General features: G+C 41.6%; 1 protein-coding gene across 5 annotated transcripts in view; it reads left to right on the top strand.

The window, feature by feature from the left end:
* The window catches only part of IVNS1ABP (influenza virus NS1A binding protein), a 102999-nt gene extending 81643 nt beyond the window's left edge, over positions 1-21356 (top strand). For all 5 annotated transcript variants that reach the window (XM_085854037.1, XM_085854033.1, XM_085854036.1 and 2 more), the window contains 10 exons: positions 600-675; positions 1516-1689; positions 1893-2018; positions 7257-7358; positions 8552-8954; positions 9257-9378; positions 12554-12680; positions 13966-14097; positions 14205-14378; positions 19477-21356. In XM_085854037.1, coding sequence (XP_085710163.1) covers positions 600-675; positions 1516-1689; positions 1893-2018; positions 7257-7358; positions 8552-8954; positions 9257-9378; positions 12554-12680; positions 13966-14097; positions 14205-14378; positions 19477-19739 — 1699 coding nt within the window. In that variant the 3' untranslated portion in view covers positions 19740-21356. The remainder of the gene's footprint in view (positions 1-599; positions 676-1515; positions 1690-1892; positions 2019-7256; positions 7359-8551; positions 8955-9256; positions 9379-12553; positions 12681-13965; positions 14098-14204; positions 14379-19476) is intronic.
* Positions 21357-22077: the final 721 nt, after the last annotated feature.

Raw genomic sequence — 22077 nt, 5'->3', positions numbered from 1 at the left:
CAGCGATAGCAACTGAAGGTAGTTTTTGTTAAAGTATTTTTTTTTTTTAACAGGATGCATCCAAATCAAGAAAGATGTTCAAAGATGCCATATAGCAGGCAGCCATGATTGTAATCACTCATGCTGATTGACCTTTGTTTCGCCTGAGCCAAGTTAATGGAGCCAATGTTGCTGTTTTTTTAACCAGACTGTGTGGTGTAATGGTTAGTGTGTGCACAGAGTCTGTGAGGTTGGTGGTTTGAATCTCAGCCCAGCTATAAACTGTCATCATGGTGTTTTGCAAGCAGGTGATGATTCATCAGTGTATGTGGCACCCCTCAAATGGACGTTAAAGATGCCCGGTATACTTCACGAAGAGTAGCCAAGCTATCGCCGGCACCCTGAAAAATTACACATTCCTGCTCTAACTTCTTGTGTCAGAGTGGTGACCCGACCAGGATTGTAACACTGGCCAATAAACTGCTTTGGCAAAACCGTCCATCTGTACAGAGCATGATTTATTGACATTTGTGTCTGCACCATAGTATCGGAGCCATTTTGGAAAGCATTATAAGATGTGCCTGTAACATTGCTAATGAAGTTCCTTTGCTGCCCGACAGGCTGGATGCTCCGAGTGATTTAGTGAAAGAGGTCTATTTGGCTGCAAACATGTTGAAAATGGATCACATCAAGCAGGTAGAATGTCATAAACTTTCCCTTCCTGATTTTCTGCATGTGAGTGAAATATTTTGCATCTGCTTTGAGATGGAGAAATCATGTAATTTTCTGTTAAAGGCTCCAGTCACGGGCGATGAGTCCTCATTGAGGAAGAAAAACATATCAGCCCACCCTTGAGTTGCCAATGGCCATGATAATCGTGCGATGTCGTGGCTTGTCGGGTATTTTGTGATCTCACAAATGGCAGAGATACATAAGCAGCAAGTTCTCAGGTGCAGAAACCAAAGTAATATCTGTAGAAAAGAGAAAGGAGACAACTTTGCCGCGTAATTCAAGCAGTTTGAGTGTTGAGGTCGGTTTAGAAGAGTTGATGAGTCGGATATCTTTGGATTTAATTCTGTTCGGTAAGTTTGTGGAGCTCGAACTTAGACATGAGAGCAGTACTTTATACAAGGATGAATCGATCCTTTATATAGTTGAAGCAACTGTTCAGAGGAGAAGAATGAACTGTTTGAATTGTTTCAACGTAGCTGGGTTTTTTTGTTGTTGTTGCATCTGTCATGTCTTGCTTTCTCTTCAGGTATATTTATCTGACTGAGCACCTTCATCAAGATATTTGGTTGTGGGGGGGTGGGGAGGTTGGGAGGGAAGGAAGACATCTCAGAGAATAAGATAGTCAAAGCCACTGTTGGATCTTGCTTATATTTCAAAGCTACTTCGTTGAGGAAAATGCTTTAAAAATAAATCATGCACATAAGGTGAAGGTTTGTTCAGATGATAGTCCTTGTAACACTTTTCCATGACTCGCCATGGCCTGTGGGTGTACGCCATGCCTAATATGCCTCACGGTGCATTCAGGTATGCGCAGATTTCCTGTCATCTCAGCTCGATGCCGGAAACTGCATTTCGCAGCGCAGATTCGCCAGCGGTGCAGTCGATGTGCAACTGCTGGCTCGGGTGGACTCGTATATTCAGGAGAATCTTCATGCTGTCGTGCAGGGAGAGGAGTTTCTCCAGCTTCCACGACTGCAGGTCGGTACAAGTGCTCCCACAAACTGCCAGTGATGGATAAATTTGATCGTGCTTATCAACCATGGAAGACACGGATGGAGTTTTGTTGGAAGAAAAGCATAACGTGACTGACAGTGGGTTGCGATCTGGTAGTACATTTGATTGTTGTCACCCTGCATTTTCACCTTTGACTTTGTCCTTGGTTTGGACTCGTGTTTTTGCAGGTAGAGATAGTGCTGGAGGACGGAGTTAGTTTTCCTGGGAATGGAAAGCTCTATGGGAAAGTGCTCGAATGGGTGCAGCATATGATGGACGACTTCAACATCCCACTGGATGATATGCTTGGAAAGGTAGTCATTTCAACTTTGCTTGCTCTTTGTTGCTTTGTTCGTGAGAAGAGCTTGAAGGTCTACCCCTGCTCCCCAAAACTATTGATTTGATTTGATTGATTCCTGATGAAATTCAATTATTTTGTTTATTTCATCCCATTGGAGTTGGATTTAAATGTTTGTTTTTACATGCGTGTTTTCAGTGAATATATTTAAACAAAAATATGCGAAATGATGAAATATATTGTATTAAATACTTGAAGGGTATGCTTACACATTGTAAGCGGTAACGAACCGTGCTTCCCCATTGTCTCGGGTCGCTTACCTGCATCTTTTTTTTTCTTCATTTATTTTATTATTTTCTTTCATTTATATTTTCCTTTACAGATGCTTTCCGACGATTCTGTGTTTTTATTTTATTTTTCTTGGTGTATTGGCTTTGATGTCCATTGGCACGTTAAATTTCAGCTTTCTCCGTCACTCGGAAGGTACACCGATCTTTAATATCAGTCAGTGAGTTAGCGGTTAGAATGAGCTTTATATATTAGATAGTCCAGTCGATTTTTGCAAAATATCGAGGCCTGTGCTTTTTTTTTTTCCACAAAAGCATGAACCTGGCACAGTTCGAGACTGTCTTTCGGAATAATTTCAGATGTGAGCTATCACAAAAATGCCCCAGGTCTGCTGTGGTGTTAATTTTGGTGCTGTCGTTAGCAAAAATCGCATTTTCTTTAATACCTTCACAACTAAACATGATACAGTAACGACTACAATGTCACTCGGTGGAGCGCATTCCTCTGCCAGGCTGAACAGTTTGTTTTGTATCTCAAATAGGCCGGATCTGCATCCGTATCTTTACAAAAAAATGTAATTAGCTTACATAAGGAAATTAGATGCAGGAGGACATCATTTGCCCATCATGCCTGTGCCACATCAACACCAGTAGACCAATTTATATAAAAAATGTATAAAGCGTTTCTCCCCATTGTCTCGGGTCACTTATTATTATCATTATTTTTGTAGTTTGTTCTTGTCTTGTTCTTGTCACCGACCCAACTCATCCACTGAGGTTTGTCATCAATCCACAACTTTTTGAAATATCATGCTATGTATCCTTTTTTGGCTCCATCTCTCAAGGGTGAAAATCACTTGAAGTTTTTTTTTAATTTTTTTTTGTTTCCTTTGAAATTCTCAAATCTGAAATCAAATAAGTTGATCCTTGTCACCTATCCATACTTCTAACCAAAGTTTCATCTGAATCCATCCATGACTTCTTGAGATATCCTCCTATATATTGTTTTTAGCCTCATCACTCAATGGTAAAGAATCGCTTCAAAATTCCACTACAGGGAGTCCCCGGTTTACAAACACCCAGATTCTGAACATCCATTCATACGAACATTATTCTTTATAACCAGGTTTCAGTCTTTCGAACGTTCGATCCATTCATACGAACACTGCTTTTTTGAACAAAGCCGTGCCGAGTGCTAAATGCAGGAAATCAGACCTCGAATGTCAATTACCAATTTACCCATAATTCATACCGGCTTTGATCCAACACTCTTCCGCCATTTTACACACCATTTTTTTTTCTTTTTTCCTATGTTGAAGGCTCCAGTCATGGACTAAATAAGTCATCATCGAGGCCAGGCCTTCAATAAAATAATTTGATAGAAAAGTAAGGGAAGAGAGAATAGTCTAAGTTTTCGAGGAAGTAAAAAAAATCTGCTTTTTGAAAAGGGGAAGGTCGTAAGTGTTTGGGAAGATGTGAGAAGGTAAAGCGTTCCGGAGTTTGGCAGTGGAGGGGAAGAAACAAACATCGTAACGGCCCACCCTTGAGTTGCCAATGGCCACACAATAATCATGTGATGTCGTGGCTTGTCGAGTATTCCTTGGTGGAGGTACACAAGCAGCAAGTTCTTGCGAGCAGAAACCGAAGTAATATCTGTAGAAAAGAGAAAGAGAGCCTACCATGTGGCTTAATTTGAGCGGGTCGAGTTTAAGAGGTGGCTGTGATGAAACGAGATGTACATCGAGTGAGGGAAGATAGGGCAGATGGGAAAGACATGGAGGAATATAATGTTGAATCATCAGCATACGAGTGCATTTGGTTGTTTGTGGAAGAAACAAGGTCATTGAGAAAAAGAAGGAAGAGTGTTGGAGACAGAACAGAACCCTGGGGTACACTGCTGTTGATTGGGAATGGGGTCGACATTGAACCATCAACAATTACGGAGATAGAGCGGTCGGAGAGAAAGCTCGATATGGGAGAGCAGAGTGAAGGTGGAAAGCCGAAAGAAGAAGCTTGGATATCAGACCCCGATGCCAAACTTTGTCAAAGGCTTTTGAGATATCAAGACTTACAACAAAGGATTCCCCAAAGTCTCTCAATGAAGAGGCCCAGACATTCGTAATGCAAGAAAGGATATCAGCTGTAGATCTTGCCTTGCGAAAGCTGTATTGGTCTTGGATGGAAGACTGTGAGATTCAAGATGCTTGAGAAAATGGGAATTGAGAAGTCATTCAAAGACTTTAGAAATAGTAGAAGTTAGAGCAATAGGACGGTAGTTTGAAGTTGGTATAGGTCACCGTGCTTCACCGTAAACTCCTCTAGATCATTATGCCAACCGTGTCCCTTCCACTAGCATGGATGGCAAGTGACTCACATTCCATGGGTTTGGCCCTTTTTGTTTCTGAAAATCTGCAGACCTGTTTTATTATTGCCAAAACCTGTGTTGGGTGGAAAACTCACAGGAATTGACACCCAGACTAATAAACATGTAGCCGATAATTATGCAAGGTATCACTCATCAATTGGCTGTGTGATGTCATGAGTTTCCCTCATCGAAGGTTGCATCACCACCTTCCAGGACTCCATGCGCAGTATCACCTCACCGTTCGATTATATCTAATAAATTAAAAACCTGATTTTGATTCCTACCAACCAGATTTTCATCCCGTACAACTTGCCATGTTTGCACGACCCACACACTTTCCATTGACTCCAATTTATTCATGTTTTTTATTATTGTTATTTAAAAAGTACATTCAAAAATTATTTATGTCAAAAAAATAGGGTTTAGTTTGTGTTTGGGAACCAATCAATCACTTGTTACATTAAAAAAAAAATTTTTTTTAAGGGCATATATTATTTGACTTGCGAACGTCCATCTTACAAACACATTTTCAAGAACACATGAAACTGGGTTTGTAAGATGGATATCCGCAAGCCAAATAATATATCCCCTTAAGAAAATATTTTTTTTTTAATGTAATAAGTGATTGATTGGTTCCCAAACACATACTAAACCCTGTTTTTTGACATAACTTTATTGAATGTACTTTTTAAATAACAATAATAAAAAAACATGAAAAATTGGAGTCAATGGAACATGTGTGGGTCGTGCAAACAAAGCACAGTGTCATGTCATTGGTTGGTAAATAAATAGCCGTAACTTGGGAACCTCTTGTCCGATTAATATCAAACATTGAAAAGGCACATCCACAGGTCCCCAGCAATATACCTGGCAAGTTTCAATTAGATCGGACCAGTGTTTGTCGAGAAACAGCGGTCGCAGACACGCACACATACAGACAGACACACACAGATTGCTGGCATTGTAGAGACTAGTACGTGCCTGTAAAAAAAACAAAAAAAAAACCATTCCAACTGCGAGCAAGAAGCAACAACCACAGGCCGTTTCTTCGCTCTCGCGTGCCCGTACGTGCGTGGCCCGGAAGTTCGCATATCAGTTACGATTATTCGCAATTTAGGTTTTAATGGCCAATTATTCAATTAGCGCCAACGTATTTTACCTTTTCGCAATGTCGTCGCAAGGAAAAACAAAAAGAGAAGAGAAGAGAAAAAAAAATTACTTCCTGGTTCGGAGCATACCAGCACTCTGTCACTGAAATTTATGCACCGTCTAATATGAAAACGATCATAACTTGGGGCATTGTGTTTATCTCTAAATGCACATAAGAAATCGAGAAATTATTAGAATACACGAAGTCATCACTCGGGAAGCCCGTACATTGTAACCCGTAATGGGGAACGCGGCTGAGCTTCCCTTCCCCCATCGGCCACGCCCACGCAACGTGTCTTGTCATTGGTTTGGTAAATAAATGGCCATAACTTGGGAAGCACTTGTCCGATTAATATCAAACCTTGAAAAGGCACATCCTCAGGTCCCCAGCAATATATCTGGCAAGTTTCAATTAGATCGGACCAGTGGTTGTCGAGAAACACACACACACACACACACACACACACACACACACACACACACACACACACACACACACACACACACACACACACACACACACACACACACACACACACACACACACACACACACACATACAGCTGGAATTGTAGATAGATAAATGCTCAGACAAACCATTGGCACCCAATTTGATGACACAATTCGTATGTATACATCCACCAAGATTGCCGTTATGCACCTGTGGCGTCCGGAAGCGTTTCTCTGTGATTTAAGCTGAGGCTTATGTATTAAATAGATTCCCAAAGAACTTTGATGCAGGAGGATGCCATTTGGCCCATAAAACCTTTGCTACATCAGCACCACATTAATTTAACCAAACAGTTCATCAACTTAAATTCATTTGGGGGCAGGGATGAGAACAGTGGGGCAAGCCAAGACATCACAAGGCTGTTTTATCTCGACAATAAAATCCAATGTTTGTGTCTTTTTGCATCAGCTCCCAAACCATTGATAGCATGAAGCTGAAAATGGTACCATATCAATCACCCAGGACTGGGTGCAGGGTCAAGAAAAAAAAATTGATTTGGCCAAAAACATTTTCTTCATTCACATTGTATTGATAAATGCCAAGATAAAGCGACCATGAGCGATGAACCGCATGGTTTTGCAACAAGTCACAAGCCGCTGCTGATTGGCTGTGCAAGGCTAGGTGCATGTGATTGCCTCCAGGCAAGTCATGTCAATCCACCTTTGCTTTACCTGTTCTTAGAATTTCGAAATCGCAAATTAGAGCTATGAACAATGCAACAAAAAAAAATGTCTGGGGCTTGTGTTATTTATAATGCACCTTCACAAGGAGATATCTGAAGGCATTTTACAGGAAACTATCAAAGTGAAGGAGAACAGGAGGATAAAATAACAGAAAACATGGAATAAAGGACATGTAAGCAAATTAAAAGGAAGTGATACAGAAAAATGATAACATTTGTAAAGTTAATTATTTGCTTCATCACACCCTGACTTACCTTAGGTTCAAACTTTGCATCTGTCTGCTGATCACAAGTTGATGGATGGCGGCAATGGCGATTCCCCCTCTGACACTGTGGTTGATGAAGAAATCCATCTTGTACAGGTTAGGGTCTTCCCCTTGCTGCACTTTTAGGTTTTGTTTTTACAATCGTATAATGTTAAACAATCAGAAGCATGTGGTGATAGGTTGATTGCATTTGCTCTCAAGAGCCTGCCCTTTACATCTGCTTGCGGTGTGGTTTATGAGATTTGCAACGGCTTATCTTTCAAGGCCAGATGATGAGTCGTCCTGCTTCTGGGCAGTAAACCGAGGCTTTAGGGTTAAGAGGTGTTGAGGTTTCTGTACTCCATACATTGTTGCATCGTGTGGCCATTATTGCTAAAACTGCTTTAAAGTCGTAACGCAATCGTTTTATTTCGGAGATAAAATATGTAGCTGCTTCAACTTCAAGGTTTATAGAAATGTTAGTTCACTTTCAAGGAACTTCAATATAGGATGAGGCCAGTGGTCCCATCAAGCCTGTGCTGTATTTGCCAACCCATGGTTGTTTGCCTGTGTTCTATCCTTAAAAAAAAATGCTGGTCATCAAGTGAAGACGCAGTCTTTGGTATGACAGCCAGGGTTTGAACCACTGACCTCCCAGACTCAGAGTGGACGCTCTAACCATTACAACACCGAGTCTTACAAGTTTAATTACAAGATGTTGAAGACATTAGGAGACAAAGGTTCCCTGAGACCAAGCGATGTTTCTGGTTTGATGAGTCAACCACTCAGTATAACGTTCTGAGGAGTGAAAAATGTTAAGGCTTGCAATTATGATAATTTGCTTCTTGTTCAGTCCTAATTTTTAATAACGAAATGATAAAAAAAATCCGATTTTGTATTAAGATGCATTTTTGTGAATTTGTTAATGACATGATTCATTAAAATCTTTCCAATGTCCAAGGCTTCTGAAGTGTGACACCGTTAGAAGACATCGATGCACTTTTACATTGATAATTAATATAATATTACAAGCAGAGGTATCCACCAACACCTTGTGTGGAAGGAATTTAAATACAATATGATGTGTAATACTGCCAACCACCGGGTGGTGCTACACAATACATATTCACATCGAGAGAAATGGGGTCTTCCCCCTACCCCCCCCCCCCACCCTGAAAATTGCTTTACGTTGGTTAGATTGTTAATATTTTAGTTTTGTTTTGCTTGACATTTTCAATAAATGGAGGATTAAAAAACAATGCACCTTTTAAAAAAGAAAAAAACTTTTTATTTTTCTTGCTCACTTAAAGCGCGTCATCCACCGGGAGAGCAGCATCCATTCCGGGAGCTCCTGCAAGCACCCGAGTTCTCCGGGTCAGCGCAACTCGGATTCCAACTGGAAGGTCGTGGCCTGGGAAAAGACTGCAGAGTTGCAACTTGTGTGTCTGGCTGTGCTTGGTGGCTCTCTGTGTGCCATGTCTTTGCATTGCCGGCCTTGCAGCCAGCGATCCTCACCAACGGGCACACCCGTGCTTTCCAAGAGCCCCAGCATCGAAGGCGTGCTGCTGCTAGGGGAAGAGGACAGCTCCATGGCAGCACTTGCTCTCCGTGGTGACAATGGCTTGGAAGAAGACAAGACGCTTCTTTCGGCCATGTTTTACGAGCGCTGTGGCTTGGGTGTTGTCTCGCTTGATGAATGCCTCATTGCAGCTGGTAAGGCTTTTGTTTCCTTTATTTATTTATTTTTACATCTTTGTGTCACCATTGGCACAGGTATCTGTTCTGGGTCAAGTGATGGTTGATTGTTGAGTAACTAATTGATTTGAACCTTTCCTGAGAGAAAAGGATCATACTGTAGTACAGTCCTTTTCATGATTGAGATCCGCAGCACAGCTGTGCTCCCAGCAATGATACAGCAGCCGCAGGCTGCATACCAAATTGTGGATCTCTATGTGATGTATGAAAGATTCCATATGAATGTAATGGATATGAGGTATGCATTGTTTGCGGTTCAGGTGGTTACAACCGAGAGGATTGTTTACGTACTGTGGAGCGTTACGAGCCGTCAAAGAACACCTGGTCTATGGTTGCACCAATGAGTGCTCCTCGTGCACGATTTCAGATGGCGGCCCTCATGGTACGCCACTTTATCATGCTCGTGCTCATGATTGCGTGAACTCCATTAGATAATTATTTTAGACGAGCAGGAATTGTAGAAGGAACACACTAACTTTGTAAATGACCTTTTCGCATTAAGAGTTCGCTGTTCATGTATAAAATACTTTGGCCATACTGTTATAGTTCACAGTAGGATATATATATATATATATATATATATATATATATATATATATATATATATATATATATATATATATATATATATATATATATATATATATATATATATATATATATATATATATACCAATGGGGCAACTAAAACTAATAACGAAATACTTGCAAGCAACGACTCAGGTGGTGCATCTTACATGAACTTGGTGCATCATTTGAAGTGGACGATTTCTATTCAAGAGCACTTTGTTCCAATGATAGGCAGGCCAAAAGTCAAACTAAAAATGTTGCATATTTGTAATTAACTTAATCAAACAATAATCAAAAATAATGGAAAGTCATGTGATCCAAAATGCAATGTTTCAAGTGTGCTGTCATTTCTACGATTACTTGGTTAACAAATTGCTAATTATTACAAATGCTTAGTAAATAGCATTTAAAACATATCAATACTTTAATTTAATTTTGTCGTATTTCGATTTTGATGTCCGTCGGCACGCAAAATTTCAGCTTTCTACGTCACCCAGAAGGTACCGAACATATTAATTAATATGAGTGAGTGAGTGGTTCGAATGAGATTTTTATATATCACATGATTGTTTGTGTGTGAAGCCTTTTCTTTGATATTTTGTTTTTGTACAATTCCATACCTCGGGGCCATTTTCCCCAAAATTTGCTGCACCACATTATTGTCGAATCTGCTGGGTCATGACAATAAAAAAATTGGAATTATTCATCAAATCAATGTTAAAACAAGAAATGATGCCTATCTGGCTGATTGGTGGGGAGAGGGGTGGAACATGGCTTTGAGGTGGTTTATTTTTAATTATTGTTTTTTAAACAGTCGAGCCACGTGGAAGAGCTAAAATTAGTACACTGAACGGATCAATCGGGACAAAAGGAACAGCTGGGGGGGGGGGGAGTGGACACCAGCAGCAGAATTGAAGGCCAAGATAGAGGCAGACTTGGACAAACAATGGGTGTGGGGAGGAATGAGGGTCAAGAAAGGATGCATTGGGTGGACAAGATGGATACGGAAGGAAACTATCAGGAAGGAAACTGGAATTTTGGAAGGAGGAGGGATTGGGGTGGTGTGGTTGGGGGGGGGAGGAGATTAATGAGATTGGAGAGAATGTGGAAGTTGGTTCCATGGGCATGAGAAAAGAGGAACGAATGAATGTAGGTGAGTCGTGATCCTGATTGTAGGTAGTTTAACCAGAAGGGGGTTCATGGTGGACTAGGTGTGCCCTGAAGAAACCTGGTGGAGGGTGGGGGGGGGTGCAAAGCACAGAAAGAGCAAAGGGTGCAAGACCAGAAAGGAGGCGGTAGAAAACGGAGACCACCAACCTGTCTGTGATTGCGTAATGATAGACCCATAAACTCTGCTTCATTGTGGGAAATTCCAATAATCTTGAAGGCCTTGGTTTCCATGGCATCAAACTGAGCAAGGTGTGAGACTCGGGAGCCAGCCCACATAGGAGAGCAGTACTCCATGCTGTCTGAAGGCTTTGTAGGTGGATAGATGCTAAGGTGTGCCAAGGAAGGACTTTGTATGACGGAGGATGCCCAGTCGGCGGCTGGCTTTGGTGGCCAACTTTGAAATGTGGTTTGCCAAAAAATGATCATGGCTGATGTTGAGACCCAGGAGTTTGAAAGTTGGGACGGGGGGAGTTTCCAGACGGTCCTTTTGGGGAGAGGGAGGGAGAGAATGAGAATGAGAGTGTGAGGTTTGTCAAGATTGAAAGACACATTCCAAGTGTTTGACCATCTTGTGATTTTTGTCAAGGTCTGAGGAGAGGGAAGAGGCTGCAGCCTTCCTGTCTGAAGGATGAGGTATGTTACAGCACAGGGTGGAGTCATCAGCAAATAGATAAAGAGGATTTTCCAGAGATGTGGAGAGATCATTTATGAGGATCAGGTGTCGGACTGGGCCCAGAACACTGCCTTGGGACACTGTCGTCTCGACAGGGAGAGGGGATGAAAGGATTACGTGGAGAGTAACATGTTGGCTCCGAGAGTAAGGGAAGTCAGTAAGCCATGTATGGCGTTGGCCTTGGATGCTATAGGCAGAGAGTTTTGAGAGTAAGGCAGGATGCCAAACTGAATCAAAAGCACAAGATGTGTCCTGACGAACTGCCTTGATCTCATGTCTGATGTTGAGAGCCTCCCATCTATTGTTTGGTGAGTAGAAGCAGCATGTCTAAGGTGGAGGGACCTGGTCTGAATCCAAATTGGTGATCTGAGATGAGGTTATTGGAGAAAATATTTTGGAATTGACCGAATTGCATTTATTTATGTACATTCATCGCCGGTACACAGCTTGGTCCCAGGTGGAGATGTGGCCTTGCAGGGAAACAGTTTGTGCCGCAGCACGTTGCCAGCACGAGGTGGGAAGTGGATGCTGCCTGCGGGAAGGTGTGTTTGGAGGCTCAAGTAGGCAGATGCATCGTGTTGTGGATCAAACCCCTCAAGTTCTTGTGCGGTTTATCCAGTGCAACCTGGTTTCTCCTTCCTTGTGGTTTGCACCGCCCATCCCCTTTTATAATATCTGTCCTCACCCAAATTCATGACGCCACTAGCCCCTCCCCACTTGGTTGCCATTGGCCCGTAGCCCAGTCTGGGCAGGGCAACCCGCCCCGACCTTTCACTATCAGCACCTGATGAGGTGTCGAACCCTTTAAAGCAACATATGAAAGACAGATTAGGAAGACAACATTAAGAACATTTCAGGGGAAAGTGGTTTCAAACGCGTACATGTTGGGAGGGAAGACAGTGGCATTCTGCACATATGACACATATCCTATGTCGCAATTAAATTGCCTCGTGCTTATTCTAACAATGCAATAAGGGAAATAACTATTGTTGTATTATACAAAGTTACCCCGCCCCCTCCCCCAAGAAAGAATTTCCACAACAGTATATACTGTTTTTGTTTCAATATGAAATCGTACATATAGTTGCTTAAAGACATCCCATCAAGGATCCACTAATGGTGTTTGTTTTGCACATGCATACAGGACCGTCTTTTTGTTCTCGGGGGCTCAAATGGGCATTCGGATGAGTTGAATGCTGGGGAGATCTACGATCCACAGGCTGACACCTGGACTGCCATTTCTGAGCTCGGCACCAGCCGATGCAATGCAGGCATGTTAATTAACTTCTTGGTTATCCTCCCTCTCCTGCTCACGTTCCAAAAAAAAAGGAAGCAAAATTTCAGAGCTTCACAAAGAAGTAAGAGCTGAGAAAAAGCAACAGTGAGAAATGGGGTTTTGGGAGGGATTTCCATGCAGTGATGTGGTTGTGCCACGTTTAAGAGGCAGCAAGTTACCGTGGTTGAGGAGCATGTTTGAAGAATACTCGATTGCCAAATGTCTTGATCCTCTTGCAAGGAATTATCAGGAAATTCCCATTTTTTTTTAGACCATAGTGTTTGGCTCAGGTTATCGGTGAAATTTTAAAATCTATTCGTTTGTATAATGGAAGCCAGTTTAGTGATGTGATCAAACTTATGAGTCATAAGGGCATGAGCGAAGAAGCAGGTATGCCCGTGCATATCGAGATTAATTTCCTCTGAATTTGGCTTGAGCAGAAATTGTGCAGTGTGGTGCAGCTGGGAAAGAATTGGTTTCACGATCATATTAATAATAATAACAATAATAATACCATTCCTTTCACGCTATAAAGACGAATCGGGCTGCTGAGTAAGTTTCATGGCAAGGAGTACAGTCGTGGACGGGTCGCCACTCCGACGTAGGTTACCCCGAATGGTTATTACCCCAGTACACTGGTACTCATTTTGCTGACGTCTGAAGGATGACAGGCTGAGTCGACCCCACCTGGTGTTAATTCAACGGCCGACAGTGGCTCGAACTCAGGAACCATAGGTGCCAAGCCAACAGCAGGCATAGAGAATAGGTTTAGGTTTGAGCAATTCATGAAATGTAGGAAACATTTGGTCCATAGTGTTGCCTAAATTCCAAACAGTAATAGCAGAGGCCAAGTGATGATCACTATCTGGGGTTGGATCTTTTCCTCAGATTAATGGAGAAAAAAATGATCATCCTGTTGGGCTTAGCAGGTGAAGTTTGAGAAAACACAGATATCTATGTTTTGAATTTTGGAGAGAGGATTTTGGAGTTGTGGGTGAGAACATATCACCAGGTTGAGTGTTCAAGTGTGTGTGTGTGTATGTATATGTATGTATGTATGTATATATATATATATATATATATATATATATATATATATATATGTATGTATTAACAGCAGAACAAGGAAATGGAAATGAGGTTGTCGTGTTAGATGTGCAAGACTTCTGCCAATTGGCAGATTTCAGATAATTTTGCCTTTTAATTCGTTATTTTCAAGAATTATACGAAGCCAGAATTTTTTTTGATATTTCCTTTCCCCATAACAATTCAAATCGTAGGTGTGGCAGCCCTTCGGGACAGGCTGTACATCGTTGGTGGATCTGATGCATATGGGCAGAAAGGTGTGAAGTGCTGTGAGTCCTTTGATCCTATAAGCAAGATCTGGAGCATCTGCTCTTACTTGCACACCGGTGAGCAAAGGATGCGCTCGTTCCCATATACTTTCAGCCCGACTGAGGAAAGTGTCCATACTTGGCAAGTCTTACCAATTTCATTGACGACCAATGTGCTCTACCAGGTCGGTACCAGCCTTCTGTGTGTGTGCTGGATGGTTGCTTGTACATTGCGGGTGGCGGTGAAGTGTGGAATTGCCTCAACTCTGTGGAACGCTATGACCCCGCAAGCGACACCTGGACTTCAGTTGCACCGATGAATGTGGCTCGGCGTGGTGCTGGCATTGCGGCATACAATGGTGGGTCTCTTGCTCTGCCGAGCCTAACCCGTGCCCTTTTTATCATTCTTCAGGGCCATAAAAACGTAATGTTACTTGCTTGATCATCTTACATCCTATCATTTGAGAAGTGTGGGTTTTGTTTTTAATTTCTACGTAGTCATGAAATGAGTTTCAAGCTGGTGGTTATACTTGGGCAAGGGTTGGTGGGGGGGGAGGGGGGCGGTGGGGTTTTCACGGGAATAGTTAAAAAAAATTATGGTCCTTGGGGGTTCAAGATTGGGGAAACACCCTAATTATCTCTATGTAAATGTGTATCGTATTGCACTGCCTGCTCATGGTGGAGGTGAATATTACAAGTCATCCCGTCTGTAATTATGGGGAAATGGGGGTAGGAAGGATCATGGGTCGGGATGCAGGATGACATTAAATTATGCTGCACCACCTGCTTGAAGCCCTGGACGTAATAGTGGAATCGAACAGCTTTAGGAAGGCGGTTCCACAAATGGGAGCCAAGAGAAACAGAAGAGTTGAGGTTTGCGGTAAACCTAGATTTTGGGAGTTCAACCAGGAAAGGGTTACTGGATGAATATGTGCATCCCGGTGTTTCTGGGGAGGGTCCGAAGGTTCTGAGAAATGGAGAGCGTGAGCAGAGGCAGTAAAAAGCAAAGGCCACCAACCTGTCTGTAATGGGAGAGTAACAGGCATTGTGCTTCAGCCTCATCACGGGTGATTGCAATAATGTTGGTTGCTTAATAAATTCCACAGGTGTGGTTTAAGTGGCATAAAAAAATGGGTGTGCCACCCTGTTTACCGAGATATATATATATATATATATATATATATATATATATATATATATATATATATATATATATATATATTTTTTGAGAAGAGTTACACCATGAAGTATACTTTATTATTTGCATCCCTCATCCCTATCTCTTACATCACCCCTCTTTTTCTTTTGTGTTTAATCCCAACAACATCACTATGGTTTGTGTGATTCCCACAATCCTTTTTGGACAAAAGCACTTTCAAAACTTAATTTCAATGTTACTTGTATTAACGGCTTCTTCACTGAACTTAAAATTCTCACGTCCGGTTGGACCACATAACACATCTGTGGTTTTCAAGTCGCGTCGAACATGCCATACCACTCTCATTTCACATCTCGGGTTGGGTTTTATCAACATGAGGTAGAGGATAATTTCTGAAGCTCACTCGCTTTACATAGATTTGCTGGTTTATTTATTTTTAATACAATGTGAAGGAGCTACAGCATAGAACAGATTAGTATGTAATGAAAGAAAGAATTGTGTCTGGGGGGGGGATGCACCAATAGTTGGGGATTTGTATGATTTGAGATTGAAATTCCTAATTTTTATTTGCACAACCATTGCTTTTTCAAATCCACATTTTCTTTTATTTTGTGCAATGCATCGAGATTCACTTTGCTCTCCTGGAACATGGCAGCCCATAATTCAAGACCATGTGATTCATTCAACTGTTCAAAATAACCATACAAGTTTATTATATCAAATAAGTTTTGTTTTTGTTTGTACCTCTACCATGGAAGTGTGGGAGGGGGGGAGGTTATGTTTTTCTGTCTGTTTCTGAGCAGGATATCTCAAAGTTGTGGACAGATTCGGATGAAATTTGGTGGGCAGGTTGGGTGTGAGAAGGATGAACCGATTAGATTTTGGTGAAGATCTGGATACGAATTCTTTTTAAGTGATTCTTCACCATTGAGAGATGGGGCCAAAAATTATACTATGTATCACACGATATCACAGGAATGAAATCTCAAAAAAAAACAACCAAACAAGGGAGGAATGACACCACATTACGATGCCACAATACGACGCCACAGTCCTCTTATGGTTTACAATCACAACATCTTTTGACATTTTACTTTTGTGGGATTGTGATGAAACAACGACAAAATGTATCATGATGCCAGACAGACAGCATGAGCCTTGTATACACTGATGAGCCAAAACATTATGACCACTTGCCTAATATGCTGTTGGTCTTCCGTGTGCCGCCAAAGCATCACCGACTCGCCAACGCATGGACTCTACGAGACCCCTGAAGGTGTCCTGTAGTATCTGGCACCAAAATATTACAAGCAGATCCTTCAAGTCCTGTCGGTCCAGCACATCCCACAGATGCTCAATCGGATTGAGATCTGGAAAATTTGGAGGCCAGGGCAACACTGGAATCATTCCCGAACAATGTGTGCAGTGTGGCAGGGCGCATTATCCTGCTGAAAGAAGCCACTGCCATCAGGGAATACCATTGCCATGAAGGGGTGTACCTGGTCTGCAACGATGTTGAGGTAGGTGACACATGTCAAATTGACGTCCACATGAATGGCCGGACCCAGGGTTTCCCAGCAGAACATTGCCCAGAGCATCACACTCCCTCCACCGGCTTGTCTTCCCACAGTGCATCCTGGTGCCATCACTTCCCCCAGGTAAACGGCGCACACGTACACGGCCATTCACATGATCTAAAAGAAAATGAGACTCATCGGACCAGGTCATATTCTTCCCTTGCTCCAAAGTCCAGTTCCGACGCTCGCGTGCCCATTGTTGGTGCTTTTGACGGTGGACAGGAGTCATCATGGGCACTCTGACCGGTCTGCGGCTACGCAGCAGGGTGCGATGCACTGTGGATTGACACGTTCCTCCTGTGACCACCATTAAATTTTTTTTTACACCTTCTGTCGGTTCGGACCAGATGGGATAGCCTTTGCTGCCCTCGCGCCTTGGGCGCCCAACACCGTCGCTGGTTTGTGGTTTGCCCCTCCTCGGACCGCTGTCAGTAGGTACTCGCCACTGCTGACAGGGAGCACCCCACAAGCCTTGCCGTTTCAGAGATGTTCTGACCCAGTTGGCTGGCCATAACAATTTGGCCCTTGTCAAAGTCGCTCAGGTCTTTACTCCTGCCCATTTCTCCTGCATCCAACACATCAACTTCAAGAACTGACTCTTCACTTGCTGCCAAATATATCCCACCCCTTGACAGGTGCCATTGTAACAAGATAATCAATGTTGATCACTTCACCTGTCAGTGATCATTATGTTTTGGCTCATCAGTGTGTGTATGTATATATATATATATATATATATATATATATATATATATATATATATATATATATATATATATATATATATATATGTATGTATGTATATGTGTATATATATATATATATATATATATATATATATATATATATATGTACATGTACATATGTGTGTGTGTATATATATATATATATATATATATATACACACACACTACCGGTCAAACGATTTAGAAAACCCCCATTTTTCAGTTTTTACTGAAATTTAAGCAGTTCAAGTCCAGTGAATAACCTGAAATGGTACAAAGCTAAGCGGTAAACTGCCAGAGGTAAAAAAAAAGAAAAAAAGTTTAGGTTCCCAAAAACTGAAAAATAATGTAAATTTCAGTTGTTAAAAAAGGCCCTTTTCAGGGAACAAGTAATGGGTTAGCAACTGCAGCTGTTTTGTAGCAATGGAAGTAAATCAAGCCTTGAAAGTTGATGCAAACAATTCTTACAGATGTCCCAACTTTTGTTGATTAGTTGCAAACCCTCTGTATAAAACCAGTGTTGGAACGGACTGTGTTGCTACACCCTCTGAAGAATTATTTGGACAATATTGCACTGCAGGAAGTAGTACATTGCTATCATAATGGTGAGAAAAAGACAATTAACAAAGGAAGACAGACAGATCATTATAACCCTTAAAAGTGTAGGTCTTTCCTTTAGAGAAATTGCAAAGTGAGCCAAGGTGTCAGTGAGTACAGTTTCCTACACCATCAAAAGGCGTTTGGAAACTGGAGGAAACTGACAGGAAGAGGTCTGGTAGACCCAAAGCCACAACACAATCAGAAAATTTTCTGAGAATCAACAGCTTGCGTGATAGGTGGTTCACAGGACAGCAGCTTCAAGCACAGCTTAACACTGGTCGAAAAATTCTCAGTTTCAACTGTGAAGAGAAGACTTCGAGCTGCAGGTTTGACAGGTCGAGTGGCAGTCAGAAATCCATTGCTAATATAAGATGGCAAAATATGAAAAAGAGGCTTGTCTGGGCCATGAAGCACCGCCAGTGGACTACTGAAAACTGGAAGAAGGCCTTATGGACGATGAATCAAAATTTGAAATCTTCGGTTCATCATGCAGGGTTTTTGTACGCCGTCGAGTAGACGAAAGGATGGTTCCTCAGTGTGTGACACCAACTGTCAAACATGGAGGAGGAAGCGTGATGATCTGGGGCTCTTTTGCTGGATCCGGAGCCGGTGACTTGTACAGAGTGACTGGCACCCTGAACCAAAAGGGCTACCACAGCAATTTGCAGTGCCATGCAATACCCTCTGGTCTACGCCTAGTTGGTCAGGGATTCATCCTACAGCAAGATAACGACCCAAAACATATCTCCAGGCTATGTTAGAACTACCTTGGAAAAAAAGAAGAAGACTAGGTTTCAAATCATGGAATGGCCAGCACAGTCTCCAGACTGGTTTGGGATGAACTGGACAGAAGGGTGAAAGCAAAGCAACCGACAAGTGCAACACATTTGTGGGAACTTCTGCAGCAGCGTTGGGAAGAACTTTTATTTCCGAACAATGTTTGATTTCCATTGAAGAAAATGCCGCGAGTATGTTCGGCTGTTATATCTGCAAAAGGTGGCTACTTTGAGTCAAATTTTAGATTAAATTTTGTTCAACAAAACGATTCCATGATTTCTTTTTTATCTACAATTGTTTATTTGTTCTATGCTTTCATTTCAGAGTACATTGAAACATTAAACTGCTTAAATTTCAGTAAAAACTGGAAAAATGGGGGTGTTCTAAAACTTTTGACCTGTAATATATATTTGTGTAAAGAAAATTGATAGTTTTTACAAATGCATCCTTCATTTGCAAATTAAACAGTAATTGGCAAGGAAGTGGACAAATTGTATTTTCTGCAATTTAGCAGTCTATTTGTTGGATAATTTTTCTATTTGTTTTTGCAATCTATTTAGTCATGCATTTGTTGTTGTAAAACTTGTTGCATTTCTTCAACCATGAATGTTTTGTACAGGCAAGCTCTTCGTCGTTGGTGGTTTTGATGGTTCACATTCTTTGGCATCGGTTGAGTCTTATGATCCTCGGCGGGACGAATGGAACCTGGCAGGCACCCTGTCGGTAGTTCGCAGTAATGTTGGAGTGGCGGTTGCAGCAGAGCAGCTTTACGCTGTTGGCGGTTTCACTGGTGCAGACTTCCTGCGATCCATCGAGATGTACGACCCAGCATACAACATCTGGTCACCTTTTGCCAACCGGGTCCCAACACCTCAGTCTTGATGCACCTTTCTTCTATATCCACCTTGTCCATTAAATTTCTTTTCAATATTGTAACAATTGCATTCACATCTTGTCATTACCATCTCACTAACCATTTTGTCAATGCAAATCATTTCATTTTGTTTTGTGCACGCACTGTGAGGTGCATTTGTGTCGAATTTGGAGCTTCGTCTTGTTTGGGGTGTTATCTTTTTTTTAATTTTTGTTATTTTAAAAAAAAATTTCCTTCTTGTAAGAACATAAATTGGCAAAAGCGGAGTACTTTTAGCAAAAAATTGTCACGATATATAATACTGGCAATGACAGTTTAGTATAGTTTAAATCGCCCTCACTCGAGATTGTTGGACGGTATTTATGTTGGTAATCTGGGATAGTGCTTGGGTCAGATCCACCATATTTCCCCTTCCATTGAATGTGTACTGGCTGACTTTGTGATGCTAATATAGGGCATGGGACGTTCACCCTCGGAGATCGTCACTGTGATGGTGATCATAAAATCGGTAAATTTGTCTGAATCTCTCGTTTTGCGTTCAAACTTTAACACTCCGCACAAACTCAGATCGTCATGTTCGTTTTAGTCGATAACGGAACAAGGTCAAATTTCTTCCTCTTGACATATCTCCCGCAAAATAACTCAAACGGCCAATTGATCAAAATAAATGGACCCTGCCTATATCCCACAATTCCTTGCGGTAAACATCTCGTGACTTATGCAAGTTATTTCCTGCAAAGTAATATCTTAAACTTTGCCTCCTACCATTCAGATGTGATGCTCTATGAAGCTGCATTTGAATAGTTGGATTAAAAAAAAAAAAAGAAGTAATTTACCCATCATGCAACTTGTATAAATACGCATCTAAATTGCGTGCTTTTTGTAGGTTTTGAGATAAATTTTCTTATTTATTGGAATTTGTCATATGGGATATCTCTCTCACTCACTCACTCACTTTGACCTTTCATCCATCAATCGTAACGGGACAATGGATGGAATTGACAATATTGAGGTAAGCTAACTGCTGTGGGAAGGGAGAAGAAGCTGATGTTTTGAGCGTTAACCCTTTGTCATAGCAAAAGAGTGGTGAATGCCAAAAAGGTCGACTTCGCCTCGCTTGCCATGGCGGTAGGCATACTTCAACCAACGGCTTGTTTACCTGTCCGTCTGCTTCCATAGATCGACACTAGCCTTATTCACCAGCAAGACTAGTTATTCATAACTTTGGACAATAATATTTTTTTTCTTCTCAAATTATATCTTTGATGGGCACCCTGGTGTCTTTGTATACCGATTCGGTAATGTTTCTACAATCGGTGCACAGTGTGATGTTGCCTTTTTTGGAATCTTAGGCTGTTGTAGGCCTGTGTGCGCAACCTGTGCTGTTTATAGTTTGTATTGGTGGTTTTCAATCATTTGCTTTAAAACCTCTTTGAAACAAAGTTTTGATTTCAGATTATTAAAGGCTCAGCATATTTTACAGATCTTTAAAGGTTTATTGAACCCTTTGTTCTGTTTGTCTTTCTGGTCTGGCTGGATTGCCAACTAACCTGATCTGGCTCTCTTGCAGCTGTCTTTACCTTCATACTTTCTTGTGAAGTAATTAAAAAACAACCTTTCATTAACTTTACTGACTGATTTTTGGCAATCATTTTTATTGTTTGATATTTATAGCTAAAGCTTGTAAGTGCCTGAATACCTTGTGGGGCATTTAGTGGCCATCTTGTGAAAATTGAGGTTCTCTGTGGTCACTTTTCTCCACATATCAGGGATAGTTCCACTGTGCAAGAACAGTGCAACACTTGCACATGGTGAGCCTGCTGTGCTGAGTTTGGGTGGATGTTAGAGAAGGAAACTCTAACAAAAGCAATGGGGCAGTCTGTGCCTCTTGGTCTTCATTGAAAAATGGCTCAGATGGAACTCTGACTTCAAATTCCTGTTCCATGAGGTTTGTGGTTCACACCTGGCCATCGAGATGTAAAACTCAGGCAACCAACCATGGGCATCAATTCTTCCAAAGTAAAGGTAGATTTTATTAATGTCACCATTCCTAATTGGCCACCAAAGCCATTCGCTGACTGTGCATCCTCTGTCGTGATATGTCCTTCCTCAGCACACCTGACCTCATATCCACCTAAATGCCTTCATCCACCGTTTGGAGTACTGCTTTCCCTTCTGGGCTGGCACCCTACCTCTCAAGTTGCTCACCTTAATGCTGTGGAAACCAAGGCTTTCATGATCATTGGAATCACCCACGATAAAGCTGAATCGATGGGCCTATCAATTTCACGTTGCAGGTGGTCTATCCGTTTTTTCTACCGTCTCCTTTATGGTCTTGCACCCTCT

The sequence above is a fragment of the Eptatretus burgeri genome, chromosome 14 (genome assembly GCF_056783735.1).
Source record: "Eptatretus burgeri isolate ZD-2024b chromosome 14, Ebu_testis_v1, whole genome shotgun sequence".
Classification (NCBI taxonomy): domain Eukaryota; kingdom Metazoa; phylum Chordata; class Myxini; order Myxiniformes; family Myxinidae; genus Eptatretus; species Eptatretus burgeri.
This window is presented reverse-complemented; position numbering and strand designations above follow the sequence as displayed.